Source organism: Urocitellus parryii, chromosome 5, assembly GCF_045843805.1.
Source record: "Urocitellus parryii isolate mUroPar1 chromosome 5, mUroPar1.hap1, whole genome shotgun sequence".
Classification (NCBI taxonomy): domain Eukaryota; kingdom Metazoa; phylum Chordata; class Mammalia; order Rodentia; family Sciuridae; genus Urocitellus; species Urocitellus parryii.
The window spans coordinates 161,786,341-161,807,965 of record NC_135535.1 but is presented as its reverse complement, the minus strand read 5'-3'; the positions used below and the strand labels follow the sequence as shown (position 1 = coordinate 161,807,965).

General features: G+C 38.1%; 1 protein-coding gene across 2 annotated transcripts in view; it reads right to left on the bottom strand.

Moving 5' to 3' along the window:
- Nucleotides 1-10,402: 10,402 nt before the first annotated feature.
- Adk (adenosine kinase) overlaps nt 10,403-21,625 on the bottom strand; it is a 468,242-nt gene continuing 457,019 nt past the window's right edge. The window contains exon 11 of one of the 2 annotated variants that reach the window (XM_026390232.2): nt 10,403-11,256. In XM_026390232.2, the coding sequence (XP_026246017.1) occupies nt 11,132-11,256 (125 nt within the window). In that variant the 3' untranslated portion in view covers nt 10,403-11,131. The remainder of the gene's footprint in view (nt 11,257-21,625) is intronic. The other variant, XM_026390231.2, reaches the window with a different exon arrangement.

The window sequence follows — 21,625 nt, the reverse complement described above, 5'->3', positions numbered from 1 at the left end:
TTTTTTTACATTTAAATTTTAAAAGTTTTATATATTTTTTTCTGGTGTTAGAGATCAATCCAGGGCCTCATACATGCTCGTCAGGCACTTTGCCACTGAGCCATACCTCTGGCCCATTTAAAAAATTTTAGCTTTGAGACAGGTTCTCCCTAAATTGCCATAGACTGGCCTTAAAATTGCAATCCTTCTGCCTCAGCCTCCCTAGCAGCTAGGACCACAGGGGATGCACCATCATGCCCAGATAGAAATGCCTTTCTTGTTTTGGTCCTGTCTCCTCACATGGGAATGGTGGCCTTGTTTTTTTTTTTTTTTTTTTTTTTAAAGAGAGAGTGAGAGGGCGGGGGATGTGGCTCAAGCGGTAGCACGCTCGCCTGGCATGCGTGCGGCCCGGGTTCGATCCTCAGCACCACATACCAACAAAGATGTTGTGTCCGCCGAGAACTAGAAAATAAATGTTAGAAAATTCAAAAAAAAAAAAAAAGAGAGAGAGAGGAGAGAGAGAGGAGAGAGAGAGAGAGAGAGAGAGAGAGAGAGAGCGAGAGAGAGAGAGAGAGAGAGAGAGAGAGAGAGAGAGAGAGAGAGAAATTTTTAATATATTTTTTTTTTTAGTTCTCGCTACCGATTGAGCCACATCCCCAGCCCCGGGAATGGTGGCCTTGTATGATCACTTCTTCAAAGGACTTTTCCCTTAGGAAAACAAACACGCCCTCATCCTAGAGCTGTTTGATGAGAGCTTGGTGAGTGCGGGTGTCTCCATCTGCCACATCTTTTGCAATTTGTACAACTCTAGCAAAATCCATCAGGCCAATCCCAGCCTGCAGCAGAGTACAAGTGAGCCAAGGCCCTGGCTCTGTGATCTAATATAATCCATCTCATAATGTTCCTACTTCTATCCCTGGATGTGCTTTCCAAACTTTAAGTTTAAGCACCATCCCACCTACTTTTCCTAAGAACTTTTTAAGCCCATGGGGGCTCCTAGTTCTCTAACTTTTAAACAGATCATCTATGAGTTTACTATTGCTGGTTACAGATTGTCACAGACTTAGTAGCTTAAAACTGCATTCACTTATTATCATCACTCTGAAGTCTGGTGGGCTTGGCAAACTAATGGAATCAACTTGTTGACTGAGTTTTGCTCTTGACTGAAGTCTCTGGGGAAGAACCTGCCCACGAGCTTATTCAGGTTGTTGGTCAAATTCAGTTCCTTGTGGTTGTACAGCTGAGGTTCCACTTCCTCTCTGACTGTTGGCCCAGAGCCTGTCTGTGCTCCTTGCGGTTTCCTGTGTGCCTCGTCACACATCACCCTTACTTCAGTGGCGTATTAGGTCCATCTCAAGCTTCAAATCCTTCTCTGGCCTTATCTCCCCTGCTTCCTGTCAGAGAAAGTTCTCTGCTTTTAAAGGTTCTTGTGATTAGACTGGACTTCCCATATTTTCCAGAAGAGTCTCCTTATTTAAAAGTCTGTTGAGGGGCTGGGGTTGTAGCTCAGTGGTAGATCACATGCCTCACGTGTGTGGGACACTGGGTGGTGGGATCCTCAGCATCACCTAAAAATGCAATAAAGGTATTGTGTCTACCCACAACTAAAAAAAAAAAAAAAAAGTCTATTTAGAAGTCTGTAGCCTTCATTACTTAAGAAATGTCCCTTTAGCCATGTTAATGTAGTCACAGGAGGGATTAGGGTGGAACCACTAGGCCTTTCCACTTCCTTCCTAGTCTCTCCTCCTTTTCCTTCTCCCCTTTCTTCTTCCTCCTCCTGTTCCCCTCCCCCTCCCCACTCCCTCTCCCCTTCTTTCTACCAGTCTCTGTCTCCCCCTTCTCTCTCTCCTGGGGACTGAACCCCCGGGGGTACTCTACCACCAAGCTACACCCCTAGCACTTTTTATTTTTATTTTGTATTTTGAAATCTCCAGAACTCTCCTAAACTCTAGGGAGTTTGTCCAAGCCCAAACTTGGGTTGAGGCTTAATGAGAAATCATGGAATGATTTTTTGGAATCTAAAACCCCTTTAACATATCTGCCATTGTCCACAGAATGAATTACTATGAGTTGTCTCTCTCCCTTTTATTTATTTATTTAATTGTGGTACTGGGGATTGAGCCCAGGGGTGCTCTACCACTGAGCCACATCTCCAGCCCTTTTTGTGTTTTTGAGACAGTTTCTTGCTAAGTGGCTGAGGCTGGTATCAAATTTGCAATCCTCCTGCCTTGGCTTCTGGTTGCTGGGATCACAGGTGTGCATCACCACACCCTGCTCTTATTTTCTGAATAGGACATTTTAGGATCACCTTTAAAAGGGAATAGAAGAAAGTTCCATTTTGGGGAATAAAATAAATAACAGATATTGTCATGCCCCACATGGACACAGATACCCTGCTTTAGCTTACGGCCATAAAGTTTGATTCTGGTATCAAACTCAGTTAAATTCATCCAGTGGATTTAAGACTTGAGGCAGACACATTTTGACACACCATTAAGTGGCACTTGATTAGAAAGCTGTCTCCCAAGGCAGCAATCCAACAAGATGGAAACTCTGATGATGTAAACTAGGCAGAGTGGGGAATGTTGTCCTCGGTGATTATGAGAAAGTCCCAAAGGCTAAAACTACCCAAGACGTGAAAGTCGTTTGTTCGTGCAAGTTAACTTTATGGAATCTAATTATTACTTCTCAAATATAAATAAAGTATTTAAAATCTTTTATGTGTGACAGATTTTTTAAAAGAACGGGGTCAAAATGATCTCCTATATATTTTTTATTGGCTGCAACATGTGTCCTATGTTAAAAACAAGAAAATACTCTTAAACACTTATTATCTGCAGGACAGGCATATAATGAGCACCATTATATTTCTTCTACTTAACACCGGCCAAGATTTTGCACCAAGCTGGGTCCCTCTGAGAGGACTATCCAACAGAAATATAATTACGGCCACATAAGTAATTTTCTAGTGCTTTTTGAGGTATAATTTATATGACAAAGTTCACTAGTTTAAAGAGTATGAATCAATAGCTTTACGTATATTTACTTAGTGGGGCAACTATTACCATAACCTAATTTTGGAACTTTTTCATCATCCCAAGAGAAAGCCTGTGTCTATAATCAGTCACTTCCCATTCTCCCCTGCTCCCAACTCTAGGTATTAATAAGCTACTTTCTGTCTCTAACAGATTTGCCTATTTTGGACTTTTTATGTATATAAAATCGCACAACATGTGGTCTTCTGTGATGTCTTTTCAACTTAGCATAACATTTTTCAGGTTTATTCATGCTGCAATATGCATTAGTACTTGAATCTTTTTTTATGGCCACATAATATTCCATCCAGTGGATACAGCATATTTGTACACTCATAAGTTAATGGACATTTGAGCTCTTTTCAATATTTAGTTATTAAAAATAACTATTATTCAGAATATTATGAAGATTTATTAATGAATTCTTTTTTTCTTGCAGGGGGGATCAGGGGATTGAACTCAGGGGCATTTGACCACTAAGGCACATTGCCATCCCTATTTTGTATTTTATTTAGAGACAGGGTCTCACTGAGTTGCTTAGCGCCTCACCAGTCCTGAGGCTGGCTTTCAACTCAAGATCTTCCCGCCTTAGCCTCCAGAGCCCCTGGGATTACAAGCATGCACCACTGTGCCCAGTTTTTTTTTTTTTTTTTTGAGTAAGTGCGTGTACGTTTTCATTTCTATCTCACTCTCTGCCCCCACCCCCACCGTGGTACTGAAGATTGGACCTAAGGGCACTCTAACATCAAGCTACATCCCAACATTTTGCCTCATACAAGGGAGACCAGCACTCTATCACTTCGCCACAGCCACAGCCCATCCTGGACCCTTTTTATTTTGAGACAGGGTCTTGCTAAATTGTCCAGGCTGACTTCAAACTTACAATCCTCCTGTTTCAGCTTCCTGAATTGCTAGGGTTATAGGCATGTGCCACCATGCCCAGCCACATGTGATTTCAAAAACAGCTCTATGGCACACAATGAAATGCACAAACATGAAGTATATGGCATATGAACAAACACGCCAAACACCACAGTTGAGACAATGAACATATCCATCACTCTAAAATGTTCCTCATACATTACCCCCCCCCCCCCTGCTGTTTTGAGACAGGGTCTTGTTGTTTGTGTTGGGTGTGTGGGAGGCTCCCTGCTGAAGTTCAATTTCAGTCTTGTGAGAACATCACAAAATCCCTTACCCCTCCCCTCCTCTCTGAAGGGCGCCAAGAGCGCCAAATTCAAAAGTTTTCTCAACCAATCCCCGCAGGACACAGTGTCTGCTCACTGTTCCCACCCTGCCAATCAGCGCCTGCCTTCTTAAGCCAAAGCTTGTAAGCACAAGCTCTCTGCCCTCTGCCTCTCCTCTCCTTCCCCTAGAGGCAGCCCCTCCAATAAAATCTCCATCTCGGGTGAGTCACTCACCTTTCAGTTTGCCCAGTTGCCCTTGAGCTCCTGAGTTCTGGCCATCTGCCTGCCTCAGCCTCCCAAGTAGCCTGGAGCCCAGGAACGTACTCCTCCTTCCCCACTGAAATCCACTCTTCCTACTCAGCCCCAGCCCTTCACTCCGGTGTTCCAAAACAATCACTGATTTGCTGTCTGTCACTATGGTTTAGTTTGCATTTTCTAGAATTTTACATAAAAAAAATCCTACAGGATATACTCCTTTTGGCCTGGCTTTTTTTCTTTTTTTAAAAATATTTATTTTTTAGTGTAAGGACAGGCAGCAGAGACCAAAAGGAGGCAGACTTAAAAAGGTCGCTGAATGAGGCTTTATTGAGATTTTGCTCCCAGGCGGAACCCTCAGGGAGACAGAGCAGGTAAGAGGAGGGTCTGAGGAGAAGCACGCACAGGGGCTCCACCTGACTGGAATTTTTATTGGGCTTAGGACAGGAAGGGAGGGCTTGGGACAGGAAAGGGAGGTTTTTAGAGTCCCTTGTCCTACTGGGATTGGTTGGGGGAACTTGCTAAGATCCAGGATTGGTCAGGAGACTCTGCTGATTGATAGGTAGTTGTGTGGGCACCTGATTGGTGGTTCTTTCCCGCGCACAGGTTGCTTAATCACCTCAAATTGACCTAACCTTTAGTTGTAGTTGGACACAATACCTTTATTTTATTTACTTATTTTTATGTGGTGTTGAGGATCGAACCCAGGGCCTCTCACAGGAGAGGTGAGCACTCTACCACTGAGCCACAACCCCGGCCCTTGTCTGGCTTTTTCTACTGAGTATAATTATTTTGAGATTCATCTATGACACTGTTTCGATCAATACTCCATTTCTTTTTTTTTTTTTTTTTTTAAAGAGAGAGTGAGAGAGGAGAGACAGAGAGAGAGAAATTTTTTTAATATTTATTTTTTAGTTCTCGGCGGACACAACATCTTTGTTGGTATGTGGTGCTGAGGATCGAACCCGGGCCGCACGCATGCCAGGCGAGCGCGCTACCGCTGAGCCACATCTCCAGCCCAATACTTCATTTCTTTTTATTGATGAGTAAGATTCCATTGTATGAACACACCACAATTTGTTTACCCATTTACCTGTCAATGGACATTGGGGTTGTTTACAATTTGAGACTACTAGACATAAATCTGCTATGAAGATTCATGCATGAGTCTTTGAATATACACTTTTATTTTTCTTGGGTAAATACCTGAGTAGAATGTTTAGATTATGTGATTGGTATAAAACATAAGAAGCTTCCAAAATGGCTATACCATTATATATTCCCTGGAGCAGTGTATGAAAGTTCCAATTCTTCCATATACTTGGTATAATGGGTCTTTTAAGTCCTATTGATTCTAAAAGGTGTGAAGAGGTGTCTTGTGGTTTTTATTTGTACTTTTGGATGCTCATGATTTTTTCATGTGCTTATCTGATGATGTATGTGTTCAAATCTGCTTATTTATAAAATCAGGCTGTTTTGTTCTTATTTTTTTAAATTTAATTTTTTATGATCTTGGGGATTGAACATCTCCAGATTGCTGGAATTACAAGCCTACACAATCTCACCCATGGTTTTTTTTTTTTTTTTTTTTTTTTTTTTTTGTGCATGTGAGGCAAGCACTTTACCAACTAAGCTATACCCCCAGCCCAATCTCATCCACTTTTAAAATTAAGTCTTGAGAGTTCAGCATGTATTCTTTTTTCTTAAAAAAAAAATACTTATTTTTTAGTTTTAGGTAGACACAATATCTTTATTTTATTTTTATGTGATGTTGGGGATTGAACCCAGTGCCCTGTGCATGCCAGGCGAGCGCGCTACTGCTGAGCCCCAGCCCCAGCCTTCAGCATGTATTCTTGATATAACTCCTTTACCAAATGTTTTGCAAATACATTCTTCCATTTTCTTTTTTATTTTTATGTGGGTCTGAGGATCGAACTCAGTGCCTCATACATACTAGGCAAGTGCTTTACCACTGAACCACAACCCCAGCCAATTCTTCCATTTTCTTAACTGTGTGCTTTTTTGGTGTGTGTATGTGCTAGGGATTGAACCTGGGCTTTGTGTATGCTAGGCAAGCACTCTATCACTGAGCCACAGTTCCAGACTTTTAAAATTAAATTAATTAGATTTATTTTTGTGATACTGGAGATCGAACCCAGGAGTGTTCTATTACTGAGAATTCTTTTTGAGATGTCTCACTAAATTGTCCAGAGTAGACTCAAACTTGTGATTCTCAGTTTCCCATTCCTGGGATTACAGGAGTGTGCCACTTGTTATTATTTTAGTTTGAGACAGGGTCTTGCTAAATTTCTCAGGCTGGCCTTGAACTTTCAATCCTTCTTTAGTGTCTCAAGTAGCTGGGATTATAGGTATGCACCACTGTGCCTGATTTAACAGTATCTTTTTTTTTTTTTTTTTTTTTTTTTTTAGTACTGGAGATTGAACCCAGGGCCTTGCAGATGCTAGACAAGTGCTCTGAGGTGGTGGGATCTTTAAGCAGTGGTCCAGTGGAAGTTATTGTCACGGAGGATCTACCCTCGTGAATTGGATTAATGCTTTCTCTTGGGAATGGGTCAGTTGTTGTGGGACTGGATTAGTTTTTAAGAGTGGATTGTTAAGAAACACTACAACCTCATATGCTTTCATTTTTCATGTGGTATAAAGTATCCAACCACAGGTATTTTGTTTTAGTACCACAGAATAGACTGACACACTCCTAGGTATTTATCCAAAAGACTTGAAAACAGAGACTCAGATACTTGTTTTGATTTTTGCTAATGATCATTGTAGCATTGTTCACAATTGCCAAAAGGTAGAAATGATTCAAATGTCCTTCAACAAATGAATGGGTGAACAAGATTGTGGTAAATACCAAGAGTATTGTGGTAATACTCTTCCATACAGTGGAAGAGTATTCAGCCATAAAAAGGAATGAAGTTCTGATATATAATTATTCTCTGGATGAATCTTGAAAACATATTAAATGAAATAAACCAGATATAAAAGAAATGATTCCACTTATATCAAACATCTAGAACAAGCAAATTATAGCAACAGAAAGTAGATTAAAAGTTACCAGGGATCAGAAGGGAGAAAAGGTGGGGAGTTCCTATTAATGGGTATGGAATTTCTGCTCAGGATGTTGGAAAAGTTGTGGAAACAGTGATGATTGCACAACACTGTGGATGTGATCAGTGCCATGTACACTTACAATGGCTAAAATGGCAAATTTTATGTTATATATTTTGTCACAATAAAAAAAAAGACAAACGAGATACTGCTTCACTTTCACTAGAATGTCTATAATACAAAAGGCAGGCAATAATCAGTAGTGTAAGGTTTTAACAAATTGGAATCTTAACAGAATTCTGATGGGAGTATAAAATTTTGTAGCTATTATGGAAAACAGTATTTTTGTAGTGCTGGGGATTGAACCAAGAGTCTTGTGCATACGAGGCAAGCATTCTACCAACTGTGCACCCCCTTTGTTTTAAAAACATTTTTTTTAGTTGTAGATGGACATAATTTTATTTATTTTTATGTGGTGCTGAGGATCGAACCCATGGCCTCACACGTGCTAGACAGGTGCTCTACCACTGAGCCACAACCCCAGCCCAAAAAGTTTTGTAGTTCTTTAAAAAGTTTACATATGAGGGGCTGGGTTTGTGGCTCAGTGGTAGAGAGCTCGCTCAACGTGTGTGAGGCCCTGGGTTCGATCCTCAGCACCACATAAAAATAAATAAATAAAATAAAGGTATTGTGTCCAACTACAACTAAAAAATAAATATTAAAAAAAAAGTTTATATATGAGCTGGGCATGGTGGTGCACACCTGTAATCCCAATGACTTGGGAGGTTGAGGTTGAATAGATAAATGAAATGTGATGTGCTCTTACAACAGCACAGTGTTTGGGAATTGAAAGGAATAAAATACTGAATCGTGCTACAATATGGATGAACCTTGAAAAAATTATGCTAAGAGAAACAAGCCAATCACAAAAGACCAGATACTGAATGCCTCCATTTATCGGAAATATCTGGAATAAGCAAATCTGTAGTAATATAAAGTAGGTTAGTTGTTGCTTAGGGCTGAGAGAGTGTTAAGGGAAGTGGGAGTTATTGCTAAATAACTTTTTTAGGTGGACAAAAATGTTCTATACATTGTGGTTGCACAATTCCGTGGATCTACTAAGAACACCTGACTAGTGCATTTGAAACAGGTGAACAATATGTTAAGTGTTCTGACCCACGTGAAGGTTTATCTATTTATGTCTTCTTTAATTTCTCAGCAATGTTTTGTAGTTTCCAGTGCAGTAGACTCACATCTTTATTGGTATTCCACATTTTTTTTTGGGGGGGATATTGGGATTGAACTCAGGGGGACTCAACCCCTGAGCCATATCCCCAGCTGTTTTTTTTTATAGGGTCTCACTGAGTTGCCTAGTGCCTTGCTTTTTGCTGAGGTTGGCTTTGAACTCACAATTCTCTTGTTTCAAACTCCTGAGCCACTGGGATTATAGGCATGTACCCGGTATATTTCACATTTTGATGTTATCATAAATGGCATTTTATTAATTTATTAATTTTAATTCCCAGTTTTTCACTATTTGCATATGGAAAAAGAATTCTTGTATATTAATCCTTCAACCTTGTTGAACTTGCCTATTAGCTCTAGTAATCTTTTTTCTAGGGTTCATTGGATTTCCACATATACAATCGTGTTGTCTGCAAATGAAGACAACGTCGATTCTCCAATCAGGCTACACATGTGCCTGATTATCTAGCATTCTCAAATTCTCTTGATCCACTGCTCTTTGGCTTCCATCATCTATTTATTTATTTATTAACTTTTCCCCATGGCCTAGATGGAACCCAGGGCCTTGACCATGCTAGGCAAGTGTTCTACCACTGAGCTACAGCCCTGGCCCATGGCTTCCCTCATTTTTATTGAGAAGTCAGCTGTCTTCTTGTGGATACCCTGCATGTGATGAGTTGCTTCTCTTTTGCTACTCAACATTTTTTACGTTTTTTTTTTTTTTTAGTACTGTTGATTGAAGCTGGAGAGACCCTCTACCACTGAATCATACCCCTAGTTCTTTTAAATTTAATTAACATTAATATTTTTTGTTACTAGGTATTGAATACAAGGGTGCTTTACCACTGAGTTACATCCCCAGCTCTTTTAAACAGTTTTTTATTTTGAGACAAGATCTCGCTAAATTGCTTAGGGCCTTGCTAAGTGGCTGAGGCTGGCCTTGAACTTGTAATCCTCCTGCCTCAGCTTTCCGAGTTGCTGGGGTTATACATGTGTGTCACTGCATCTGGCTTTTCCTTTGTTTTTTTGACATGCTGTGCTTCAAAGTGGATCTCTGAGTTTATCAAATTTGGAATTTGTTGATCCTTACTGGATGTGTGTATTAATGTTTATCAACAAAATTGGGAAGTTTTCAGCCATTATTTCATCAACTATTCTTTTTGCTCCTTTTTCTTCTCTTCTTTCCTGGTACTTCAAATTCCTGTGATTAGCATGCTATTGATGCTTGATGGAGTCCCTTGAGTCTTTCAGGCTCTGTTCATTTGTATCCATTCTTATTATCTGTTCTTCAGATTGGATAATTTCAATTAACATGTCTTCAAGGTTGTTGGTTCTTTCTTCTGCTTATTCAATACTATTATCTTTCTTTCTATTTTTCTTTGAGGTACTGGGGATTGAACCCAGGGGTGCTGTATCGCTTAGCATTATCCCCAGCTCTTTTTATTTTGAGACAGGGTCTCGCTACGTTGCCCAGGTTGGCCTCATACTTTCATCCTTCTGTCTCAGCCTCCCAGATAGCTGGGATTACAAGCATGTACCACTGTGTCTGGCTCAATACCATTATTTTCCTACATATTATATACTTTCTTTCTGACCATATCAACAAATGAGATCTCACTTCAGGGCTACTACTAAGTAATAATTTTTCTTTCTTAATTTTATTGGGCATAGGGCAAAGACAGAAAAAATTCCTATATGACAAGTTTTTATTTGTATCAAATTACAGAGTACCATAAGTAAGCATAAGGTCATACTTTGAATATTGTAATACAACTTAAAATTTGGCAATTTATTCAGTCATCCAAAATTCATTATACGTTTGAGTACACACTGAAGAGACATTTTAAATAATTTGGCAAGATAAATATTTCTGTACCTTATCTGACCATTTATCATGTATATATGTGGTACATTTATCTGTGTATGTGCCACTTACACACTCCTAAATTAAATATGTTTATATAAAAAGCTAAAGATTGATGTGTTAGGATTAATTTCTTTTAAAAAATCTATTATATTAAATTGCATCTGCATTCAAAGCAGAAATGGATCAATTTACTGCACATACATGAATTTACAAAGTAATTGAACATGAAATAAAAATTTCTACTGAAATGTTATATTCCAATTGAACTGACATTTAAGAGGCATTAACAAACTAAGGAAATAAACAGTTTTTTTTTTTTCAGGTTGTTGAGAGACTAAATATTCTGCAAGCATTACTGTGCCCTCTAAATTAAGAATGAATGTTATTATAGTAGGAAAGATAGCAGATAATTTTCTTCTTTATTAATGTGGGAATTCTCAGGAAGCAATCAGGGCAGTGTCTGTACTCCTGGGCCTAGGTTATCTGCTCTTCCATCAGTGGAAATCTGGCTTCTCAGGAAAGGTGCAGCCGGTTCGCCTAATTATGACATTTGCTGCATAGTGGCCGGCACGGATGCATTCAGTCAGAGGTTTATCACAGACCAGCTGAGACAGAAAACCTAGAACACAGACAAAAAGGAGGAATATGAGTATTACATAACAGCATCAGAAATGTCAGTGGGTCAGAACAAAGTACGGTGTGAGCACTAGACCTCACTTCAGCCTTGGAAGTAAGTCATAGGCCTCCAAGGGTTAGAGGTCTCTCCCTAAACATATTATCTTCCCCTAATATTTCTCCTGAAGAACTCAAGTTGGGGGCACGACAGCTTGCCATCAAATCAATCTGGTCTTTCTAAGCTAAAACTACCATACTTTTCTTTACTTTGAGATTAAAAGGTTTAAAAAAATTAGTAGCTAGGGGCTGTAGCTCAGTGGCAGAGCAATTGCCTAGTACATGTGAAGCAATGGGTTCGATTCTCAGCACCACATAAAAATAAACAAATAAAATAAAGACATTCTGTTCACCTACAACTACAAAATTTTTTTTTTAAATTAGTGGCTAAATAGTGTTACATGCAGGGTAAAAATGGGAGTTCATAACCCACTTGAATCAAAGTGTGAAATATGTCAAGGACTATGTAATGTTTTGAACAACCAACAATAAAAATTAAAAAAAACAAAAAACAGTGTTTCATGGGGTCTTTATCACTGATAACTGATTAGCTCTCTCCCCTTTCCTCTGTATAGTTGTTATTATTAGTCTACTATTGGTATTTGGAGAAAATTCTATTATCTGGATGTCTTTCCAAATACGGTTCTGAGATGAAAAGTTATGAAGTAACTTATATCTCCCTTTCATTCCCAGAAGTAGCAGTGAAATAAATTCTGTAGTCAAGCACTAAGGACCAGCTTGACATTAAATTACAATAAAGTAGAAAATAGCATTGAGGACTTCTGCTTCTGATCAAGATGGAATAAAAGGAACCAGATTTACTCTTTCTCCAGAAATGACAAAGAAATATTAAAAAAAAGTTGTTCAAATACTGGACATCAGCCACAGAGGATTCATGAAAGAGGAGTCCAAACGAGGTAAAATGTTTGGTCCCCAGTGCAGCAAGGTTCAGAGGTGGTTGTTTAGGAAATAACTGGATCATGAAGACTCTGATCTCATCCACTGATGAGGTAAATTCTTCCAATGAATAGCTGAATTAACTCCTGGGAGGTGGGATCTAGGATGTAAGTCACTGGGGTATGCCCTGGAAGGGTTTATCTTGTCCTGGTCCCTTTTTTCTCTCTTGATACCTGCTTCTGGATGCCATAAACTGAGAAGTTTTCCTCTGCTGTGTGACAAAATAAATCTCTCCTCCTCTCTCCCTCTCTCTCTCTTTTTTTTTTTTTTTTTGTGGTGCTGGGGATCGAACTGAAGGCCTTGTACATGTGAGGCAAGCTCTCTACCAACTGAGCTATGTCCACAGCCTGCTAAGTCCTTCTTGTCAGGTATTTTGGTCATACCAACCAAAAGATGAGTAACAAAACTGCCTAGAATTACTAGGGCAAAACATAAGGAGGGACGACCTAGGCAGATCCCGACAGACTCAATGAGCTGACAAGGTGGAACTGGGAGTGCAACTAGGCCCACACGGACAAATCTCTAGGCAGATTGATGAGGGAGAGGGAAAACACACATACCAGTTTTAGGGATGACACAGGTACAATACAGAGTCTATATTTATTAACAGGATAAATAGGAAACATAATTAGCAACTTAAGCCCAAAAAGTTGAGAAGTCAGGTGAACAGGACAAATTTCTTGAAAGATACAAACAATCAAAACTCATTTATATAACTTAAATAGTCCTGTATCTATGAAATATATTCATTTTATAGTAAAAAGCATCCTATAAAGAAAATTTCAGGGCTGGGGATGTGACTTAAGCGGTAGCGCGCTCGCCTGGCATGCTTGCGGCCCGGGTTCGATCCTCAGGACCTCATACAAACAAAGATGTTGTGTCCGCCGAAAACAAAAAAAAAAATATTAAAATTCTCTCTCTCTTTCTCTCCCTGTTTTTTTTTTTTTTTTTTTAAAAAAAAGAAAAAAGAAAAGTTCAGGTCCAAAGGATATTGCTGAGTTCTACTCAACATTTAAGAAAAATAATGCCAATGATACACAAACTCTTTAGAAAACTCTGTGTGTGTGTGTGTGTGTGTGTTTAGGGGTGGAGAGGAAGGAAAGAAATACTACCCAGTTCATTTTTTAAGGCCAGCATTACTCTAGTACCCAAATCAGAAAACTATAGACCAATACTCCTTATGAATACAGTTACAAACATTCTACAGAAAATTTTAGAAAATCAAATATAACAATATTTTAAAAATTTAGCAAATCATGATAAGTAGAGGTTATTTTAGGAATGCAAGGTTGGTTTAATATTTAAAAATCAACATAATTTATCAGATTAAATAAGAAGTCCTTAGAAAGTCATCTTAATAGAAGCAGAAAAAGCATTTGACAACTTCCAACATCTATTTCTAATAAAAACTTTGGGCAAAACACAAAAAGAAGGGAATATTCTCATCCTGATAAAAAGCACTTATGAAAACTTAACTGTCGGGGCTGGGGATGTGGCTCAAGCGGTAGCGCGATCGCCTGGCATGCGTGCGGCCCGGGTTCGATCCTCAGCACCACATACAAACAAAGATGTTGTGTCCGCCGAGAATTAAAAAATAAATAAATATTAAAAATATTAAAAAAAAAAAGAAAACTTAACTGTCAATCTCTCTCTCTCTCTCTTTTATTTTTATTTATTTATTTTTGGCAGGGGGGTGGTTATGGGCATTGAACCCTGGCATGCTTTACCACTGAGCCACAATGCCAGTCCTTTTTATTTTTCAGTTTAAGACAGGGCCTCACTAAATTGCTGAGACTGCCCTTGAACTTGCAATCTTCCTGCTTCAGTCTGCTGAACTGCTGAGATTACAGGTGTGTACCACTGTGTGGTAATATATTTCTTAGTAAATGATGGAATATTTCCACCTTAAGAACACTACTTAAAGCTGAAGAAGGACGATCACAAGTTCCAGGTCAGTCTAAGCAGCTTAACAAGCCCCTGTCTCAAAATTAAAAAGGGCTGAACATGTAGCTCAGTGGTGGCATGCCTCTGGGATCAATATCTAGCATTGAAAGAAAACAAAACAAAACAAAACATTAAGAACAGAAATAAAACCGTCACTATTTGCAGATGGCATGATTGTTTATGCCTATGGTTCTCCAAAGTGGGAGATTTTGACCCTGAGGAGATATTTGGCCATGTATGGAGACATTTTAGTTGTTATAGCTAGATTAGGAGGTGTTATGTCTATCTAGGCTAGGGATAATGCCAAACATCCTACATTGTCAATAATGTCAATGACGAGAAACCCTAGTTTGAAAATCCTATGGAATCTAAAAAAACTTAGAACTACTGCGTGAATTTAGTAAAATTGCAGGATATAAAATCTGTATATAAAAATCAATTGAATATCTATATTGGTAATATATGTATGCATATATATGTGTTGTAATTACATATACTAGCAATGAACAATTTGAAATTCATGTTAATTACTGTTTTCCCACAGCATCAAATTTGCCTGATAAAGTCATGCAAGACCTGCACACTGACAATAACAAAACAGTTCTAATAAAAAAAAAAAAAAACTAAATAAATGGACAGATATAAAGTGCTCATAGGTCAGAAGATTCAATATCTTTATCAGCTCTGAAGAAATTTTTATTGATCCAATGTGAGATACCAATCAAAATTCTAGCAGGCTTTTTCTTTTCTTTTCCTTTTTTTGTGGTGCTGAGCATTGAAGCCAGGGGCACCTTTCCACTGTGCTATATTTCCAGCCCTTTTTATTTTTCACTTTTAGACAGGGTCTCCCTAAATTGCTGTGGCTGCCCTTAAACCTGCAATCCTCTTGCCTCAGTCTCCAGAGTTGCTGGTTCTATAGCCATGTACTACCACCATACCCAGCTAGTAGGTTGTCTTATAGGAATTAACAAGCTGCTTATAAAATTTATATGAAAATTCAAAGGACTTAAATTAGTCAAAACAGAACTTAGAAAATGAAGAACAAAATCAGAAGACTTACATTACGTGTTTTCAAAACTATGATAATTAAGATACTATAATATTTGCATAAAGATAGACATATAGATTAATAGAATGAACAGAGCACAGAAATAAACCTGCTTCTATAAGACTGATTGCTTTTTTTATTTTCTTTTTGTACTGATGGGCATTTTATCACTGAGCAACATTTCCAACCCTTTTGCTAAGTTGCTGAAGCTGGCTTATGAACTTGGAATCCTCCTGCCTCAGCCTCCCATGTCATTGGGAATACAGGCATGTGCCATGGTGCATGACAAAACCAATTTCTTTTTGACAACAGTGCCAAAGCAACTTAATGAGGAAAGGAAACTTAATGAGGAAAGAATAGTCTTTTAAATAAATTACATAAGACTGCCGTATGTGGAAAAAAAAACCACTTCAACTTTTACCTTATGACATTTATAAAAATTCTGTTGGAATGAATCATAGGCTTAAATTGTGAGAGATAAACCTATGAGACATTGAGAGAAATACATCAAAGAAAAGCTTGCTTGTTTTCTTTTTTTTTGTATTAGTGATTGAATTCAGGGGTACTTTACCACCCAGTTACAACTCCAGCCTTTCTGATTTTATATTTTGAGACAGAGTTTCATTAAGTTGCTGAGCCAGGCCTCAAACTTCAGATCCTTCTGATTCAGTCTCCTGAATCTTTGGGATTACAGGCATGTACGTTGGGTTTTCTAAAGATAACTTAGTAAGTTATAAAAAGTGTAAATTTTTATAGAGGACATAGCAATTTGGACTTCCTCAAAAGCAAACAATTTTGCACCTTAGTAACAAGAAACAACTCAATTAAAAAAAATGGGCCAAAAGATGCTAAATAATCATGTGATGTTCAACATCATTATTCATTAAAAAAATGCACATTAAAATTACAATTAGATACCACCACATAACCATTAGAATGGGTAAAATTTAAAAAGACTAACTAGGTTCAGCTATTTACCAGCTACTTGGGAAGTGGTCTCAAAAAAAGTCTGGAAGTGTATCTTAGTGGTAGGGTGCTTGCCCAGCATGTCTGAGGCCCTGGATTTGATCCCCAGCACTGTAAAACAAAACTAAAGAAGGACTGATCATACCAAGTGCTGGAAAGGGTGTGGATGGGTTGGAACTCTCATACACTTGTTGTGGGAATGTAAAATGATAAGACCAGTTTGGAAAGCTATTTGTTAGTTCTTAAAAAGTTAATCATAGCTACCATATGACCAGTAAATCTATTTCTAGGTATTTACCCAAGGTAAACGAAAGCACATATCTACAAAAAGACTTGTAAATGAATATTCCCAGATGCTTTTTATTTGTAATAACCCCCAAATGGAAACAATTCAAATGGATGAGAAGGGGCAGGAAGGCAGAATTATAAAAGGGTAGGGGAGTAGTGGATATGCCCATAGTGATGGTTTCATGGGAATATACATGTCAACATTTATAAAATTGTACATTTTAAATATGGGTAGTTTATTGCATGCCAATTACACTGTAATGAAACTTTAAAAAAAATTAAAAAGTGTAGTTACAAATAAGATAGGTCAAGAACAGAAAAATCTGGGCTTCTTTCCCCTTAGGGGAAACTTGAGCTGCTGCAGCAGTGCTTAAATACTCAGAAGAACAGATGATAATGAGAAACTGTTCTGTGGCCAGACTTCTCGGCCTTCCCTTAGGCCCTGGGCAGCCTGGGGGGTGAAGGTTAATTGAGAAGCTGTGGTATAATGACCTGTGGAGAGCACTGCAAGAGATTTATGTTGTTCCTCTTCTACCATTCTGACCACACGGACTTTTCCCAGTTAGATTTGGGGAATGCTCTGTATTTGATAAAATAAATACTTCCAATTAAAGAATAAAACTAATTTGGTTAACAGAGTAACGTATTTTGAAGACATGTGCTTACACTATGTGTGAGATCACTCTCTCTAGAGGTTTAGCAAGAGTATTTTTATCATTGAGTTTTCAGGTAATAGTCAAAGGTCAATATTAACTTTCTGCCAAACTGTGAGACTAAAATGCTCAGCCCACACAGTGAATGGAGCTGACGCCAAATTCAGAGTCAGATCAGCTTACAATGGAAACACGTCTATTAGAGGCCTTATAAGCAACATCTGTTTTCCTCATTCCTCCTGCTCTGGTCTTTGTGAGAAAAAGAAAAGCTTATGTTTATGGAATATTTTTATGGAGCATAAGTACCAGCATCATCTTTCTAAGTGAAGGGCGGGCTGATGAATGAAATGAGGTACTCCACAGAGTCATTTGCTTTAACAAGTGGAAAACCGGAATACTGAAGAAAGCTAAGCCTTCGCCCTAGGTGAATATCACCTTTTTAATAATCTATTTTTAAAAACCAACTAAGATGAACTAAAGATAAAACATGACCAACTATAAGTAGAACCTTCAAAAAGTAGCTGATATGAATCTAAAAAGTTGTTTAAAGTTATTTAAACAAAAGGGAACTTGTAATGAAAAAACTGTAGGGAATCCTTTTATAATATGAATAAGCAAACATCTCCAAGATACTTCACTGAGTAAAACATATGCAACATACTATTTACTATTTTAACAGTTTTTAAAAGTACAACTCAGTAGTCTTAAGAGCATTTAAAATGCTGTGCAACTATCACCTGCACCTATTTTCAGGACTTTTTCATCACCTTCACAGAAATTCAGTACCCATTACACAATAAACTCCCCATTCCTCTTCATCTCAGTCCCTGGGAACTGCTGTTTTACTTTCTGTCTGAGAATTTGCCTGTTCTAGGTAACTCAAATAAGAGATCATACAATACCTGTCATTTAAAGTCTAGCTTTTTTCATTTAGCACAGTATTTCTAATATAATTTATTAAAAAATAATTTATTAGTTGTTGATGGACCTTTATTTATTTATATGTGGTGCTGAGAATCGAACCCAGTGCCTCAACATGTTAGACAAAAGTTCTACCACTGTGCTACAACTCCAGCCCTCCAATATGATTTTAAGTTTAGATTTTTAATTATTAGCCTGCCCAAAGTGCATTTAAAAAATTTTAATAAAGTATTTTTTTTTTAGTTGTAGTTGGACACAATATTTTTCCTTTATCTATTTATTTTTATGTGGTGCTGAGGATTGAACCCAGGGCCTCACACATGCTAGGCAAGTGCTCTACCTCTGAGCCACAACCCCAGCCCCAAAGTGCATTTAAAAAAAAAATAATTATTTGTTAAGAATCTTGCCAGACACGATGATGATGCATACCTATAATTCTAGTAGCTTGGGAGGCTGAGGCAGAAAAATCCTGAGTTCAAAGACAGCCTCAGCAAAAGTGAGGTGCTATGAGGTGCTAAGCAACTCAGTAAGCCCCTGTCTCTAAATAAAATATAAAATAGGGCTGGGGGATGTGGCTCAGTGATTGAGTGCACCTGAATTCAATCCTGGTACCTCACCCCCCAAATAAAGAATCTTAAATTCAGACAAAATAAATAAAAATAAAATTAGTATATTATACTATGTATACTATATTTTGGAATAAAAATAAAAAGCACCTTCATAGCCTTCACTCAGATGTGCTTAAGTTTTGCTCCATTTGCATGTGTTCTATTATGAATTTTTCCTCAACTATTTGAGAGTGAGTTGCATTAACATGGCTTTTTATCTCTAAATTCTTTGATGTGCTCTTCTGAGAATGGGATATAATCTTATATAGCCACAGTCCAGTTATCAACTTCAGTAATCTATTGTTCATATTCTAACTTTGTCAATTACCCAATAATGTCCTTTATAGCATTTTCTCAGTGGAAAAATGAAACCTGGTTTAGAATTTAACTCTCTGTCCTTTTAGTCTTCTTTAATGTGGAACATTTCCTCAGTCTTTCTTTGACCTATGTGACATGGACGTTTTTGAAGAACAGTCATTTCCTACCCCCTTTTTTAATAACGTCATTCTAATTTTGAGTTTGTCTGATATCTATGCATTATTGACTAGATTACTGCATACATTATTCTGTGTCCTTCTCAGGATATGATACTGAGAGGCACATTATTCCATCTGCTGTTCACTGGTGTAATTAATTTGACCACTTGATCAAGATGCTGTTCTATTTCTCCATTATATGTAAATATTTTTTTTCCCATTGCATCTAACAAACAGTTTATGACCCTGTTCCTCATCTGAAGTGTCCATTCCTGTTTTCTCTGGTGAGTGGATGCTAATCCATAATGGGGTAGGGGCATGGGATGAGTAAAGAAACTTTGGATTGGCCAAAGGGGATGGAGGAGAGGGAGGGGACATGGGGATAGGAAAGATTGGTGGACTGAAATGGGCATCATTATCGTAGGTACATGTATGATTGCACAAATGATGTGACCCTACTTTGTAGGTATGACCCTACTTTGTAGGTGTGACCCCACTTTGACCCTACAACCAGAGAAATGAAAAATTGTGTTCCATTTGTGTACAATGAATCAAAAAGCATTTTGTTGTCATGTACAACTGATTAGAATAAAACAAGCAAACAAACAAATAAAGAGTCCATTCCTGAGGCAGCGCTCATGCCATGTGCAAGGCTCAATCCCTAGCACTACACATGACACAAGTCCTCATTTCAGCTGTAGATTTAATATCTTTTTTTTTTTTTTTTTTTTTTTTTTGGTGATACCAGGAATAGAACTCAGGGCCTTGTTCAAGTTGGGCAAGTACTCTACCATTGAGCTATATCCCCAGCCCTTTTTGAGACAGGGTCTCCTGCCCAAGATAAACTTGGGATACTCCTGCCTCACCCTCTTGATACAAAACTGGAATTACAGGTGTGCACCACCATGCCCAATTCCTGGTTCCATTCAAGATTCTTAATTGAAGCAACTCAAATTGTGATGATTTTCCCATTCCAGCACATCATTTGCATTTACCAAAGTTAGCCCTTGGCATTTTACTGTAAGCAAGAAATTACCCCTTTCTTCCATCTATTATTTTAAGAATCTATTTATTGTAATTAAAGATGCAGGGCTGGGGATAAAACTCGGTAGAGTGTTTTCCTAGTATGAACCAGGCCCTGGGTTTGATCCCCAGTCCTGTGTTAACAAATACACACAGGGGCTGGGGCTGTGGTTCAGTGGTAGAGCACTTGCCTGGCATGTGTGAGGCCCTGGATTCGATTCTCTAAATGTATAAATAAATAAATAAAATAAACAAACAAATAAATAAAATAAGGTCTGCCAACAACTAAAAAAATATTTTAAAAAATACACACAGTTGTGGCTCAGTGGTAGAGCGCTCGCCTAGCATGTGCGAGGTCCTGGGTTCAATCCTCAGCACCACATATAAATAGAGGTATTGTGTGCAACTACAACTAAAAAATAAATAAATATTAAAAATAATACACACAGTTTTTTTTCCTACAATAAGTTTAATTTCAGTATGTTTATTATGGACAATTTCTTAACAAGTAATTTAAAATAAAATATCTTTATTAATATTAAATTCATTAAAACCTAAACATCATGACCAAGCTAAATACATAATTAGGTATTGTGCCTCCATGTTGTACAGTTTTTTTTAGAGTATTTTATTTTTTTAGTTGTAGTTGGACACAATCCCTTTATTTTATTTATTTTATATGTGGTGCTGAGGATTGAAACCAGGGCCTTGCATGTGCTAGGTGAGTACTCTACTGCTGAGCCACAGTCCAGCCCCTCATGTACAGATTTTTAAAAAGTAATGGTTTGTAATTCTTCCCAGCCCCTGAGTACTAATACTAAAAATGTTCTACTTTTTGCTAATGGGAGCCCCTTCATGCTGGCTTTTGTACCCTTGGACCTGCCTATATTTTTGGGCATTTCCTTATTATCTGGTATAATGTTCTGGGCTCAGGTATACACTGGAATCGGCCTTTTCTCCAAGGATATTCATTTCCTTTTAGCAAGGAATGGGATTAGAGAATAAGATCTAGGTGGCAACTGGGCTTTTAGTGCTACACTATGCTAGAAAACAGACCTAGGAAGCACACATACAGGTATACACTTAAACCCATAAATATGTGTGCATACATATGTGTATACTGACAAATTTTGCAAATTGAGTTGACACCAATTCTTATCTCCACAGGGCTCTTCCCCTACCCTTTTCCCTATTCCATGTATCTACAGTCAGAACCCTAGCTCCCAAGAATATCAACACATTTACTCAATTTTGTAATACATGTGAAATAGCTTCAGAATCATTTTGTTTCTAGGCCAGGAGCACTGGTGCATTCCTATAACCCTAGCTATTGGGAGGCTGAGGCAGGAGGGTCATGAGTTCGAGGCCCACCTGGGCAATTTATAGAGATGCTGTTTCAAAATAATGTAAAAAGGGTCAGGTGGAATGGTGG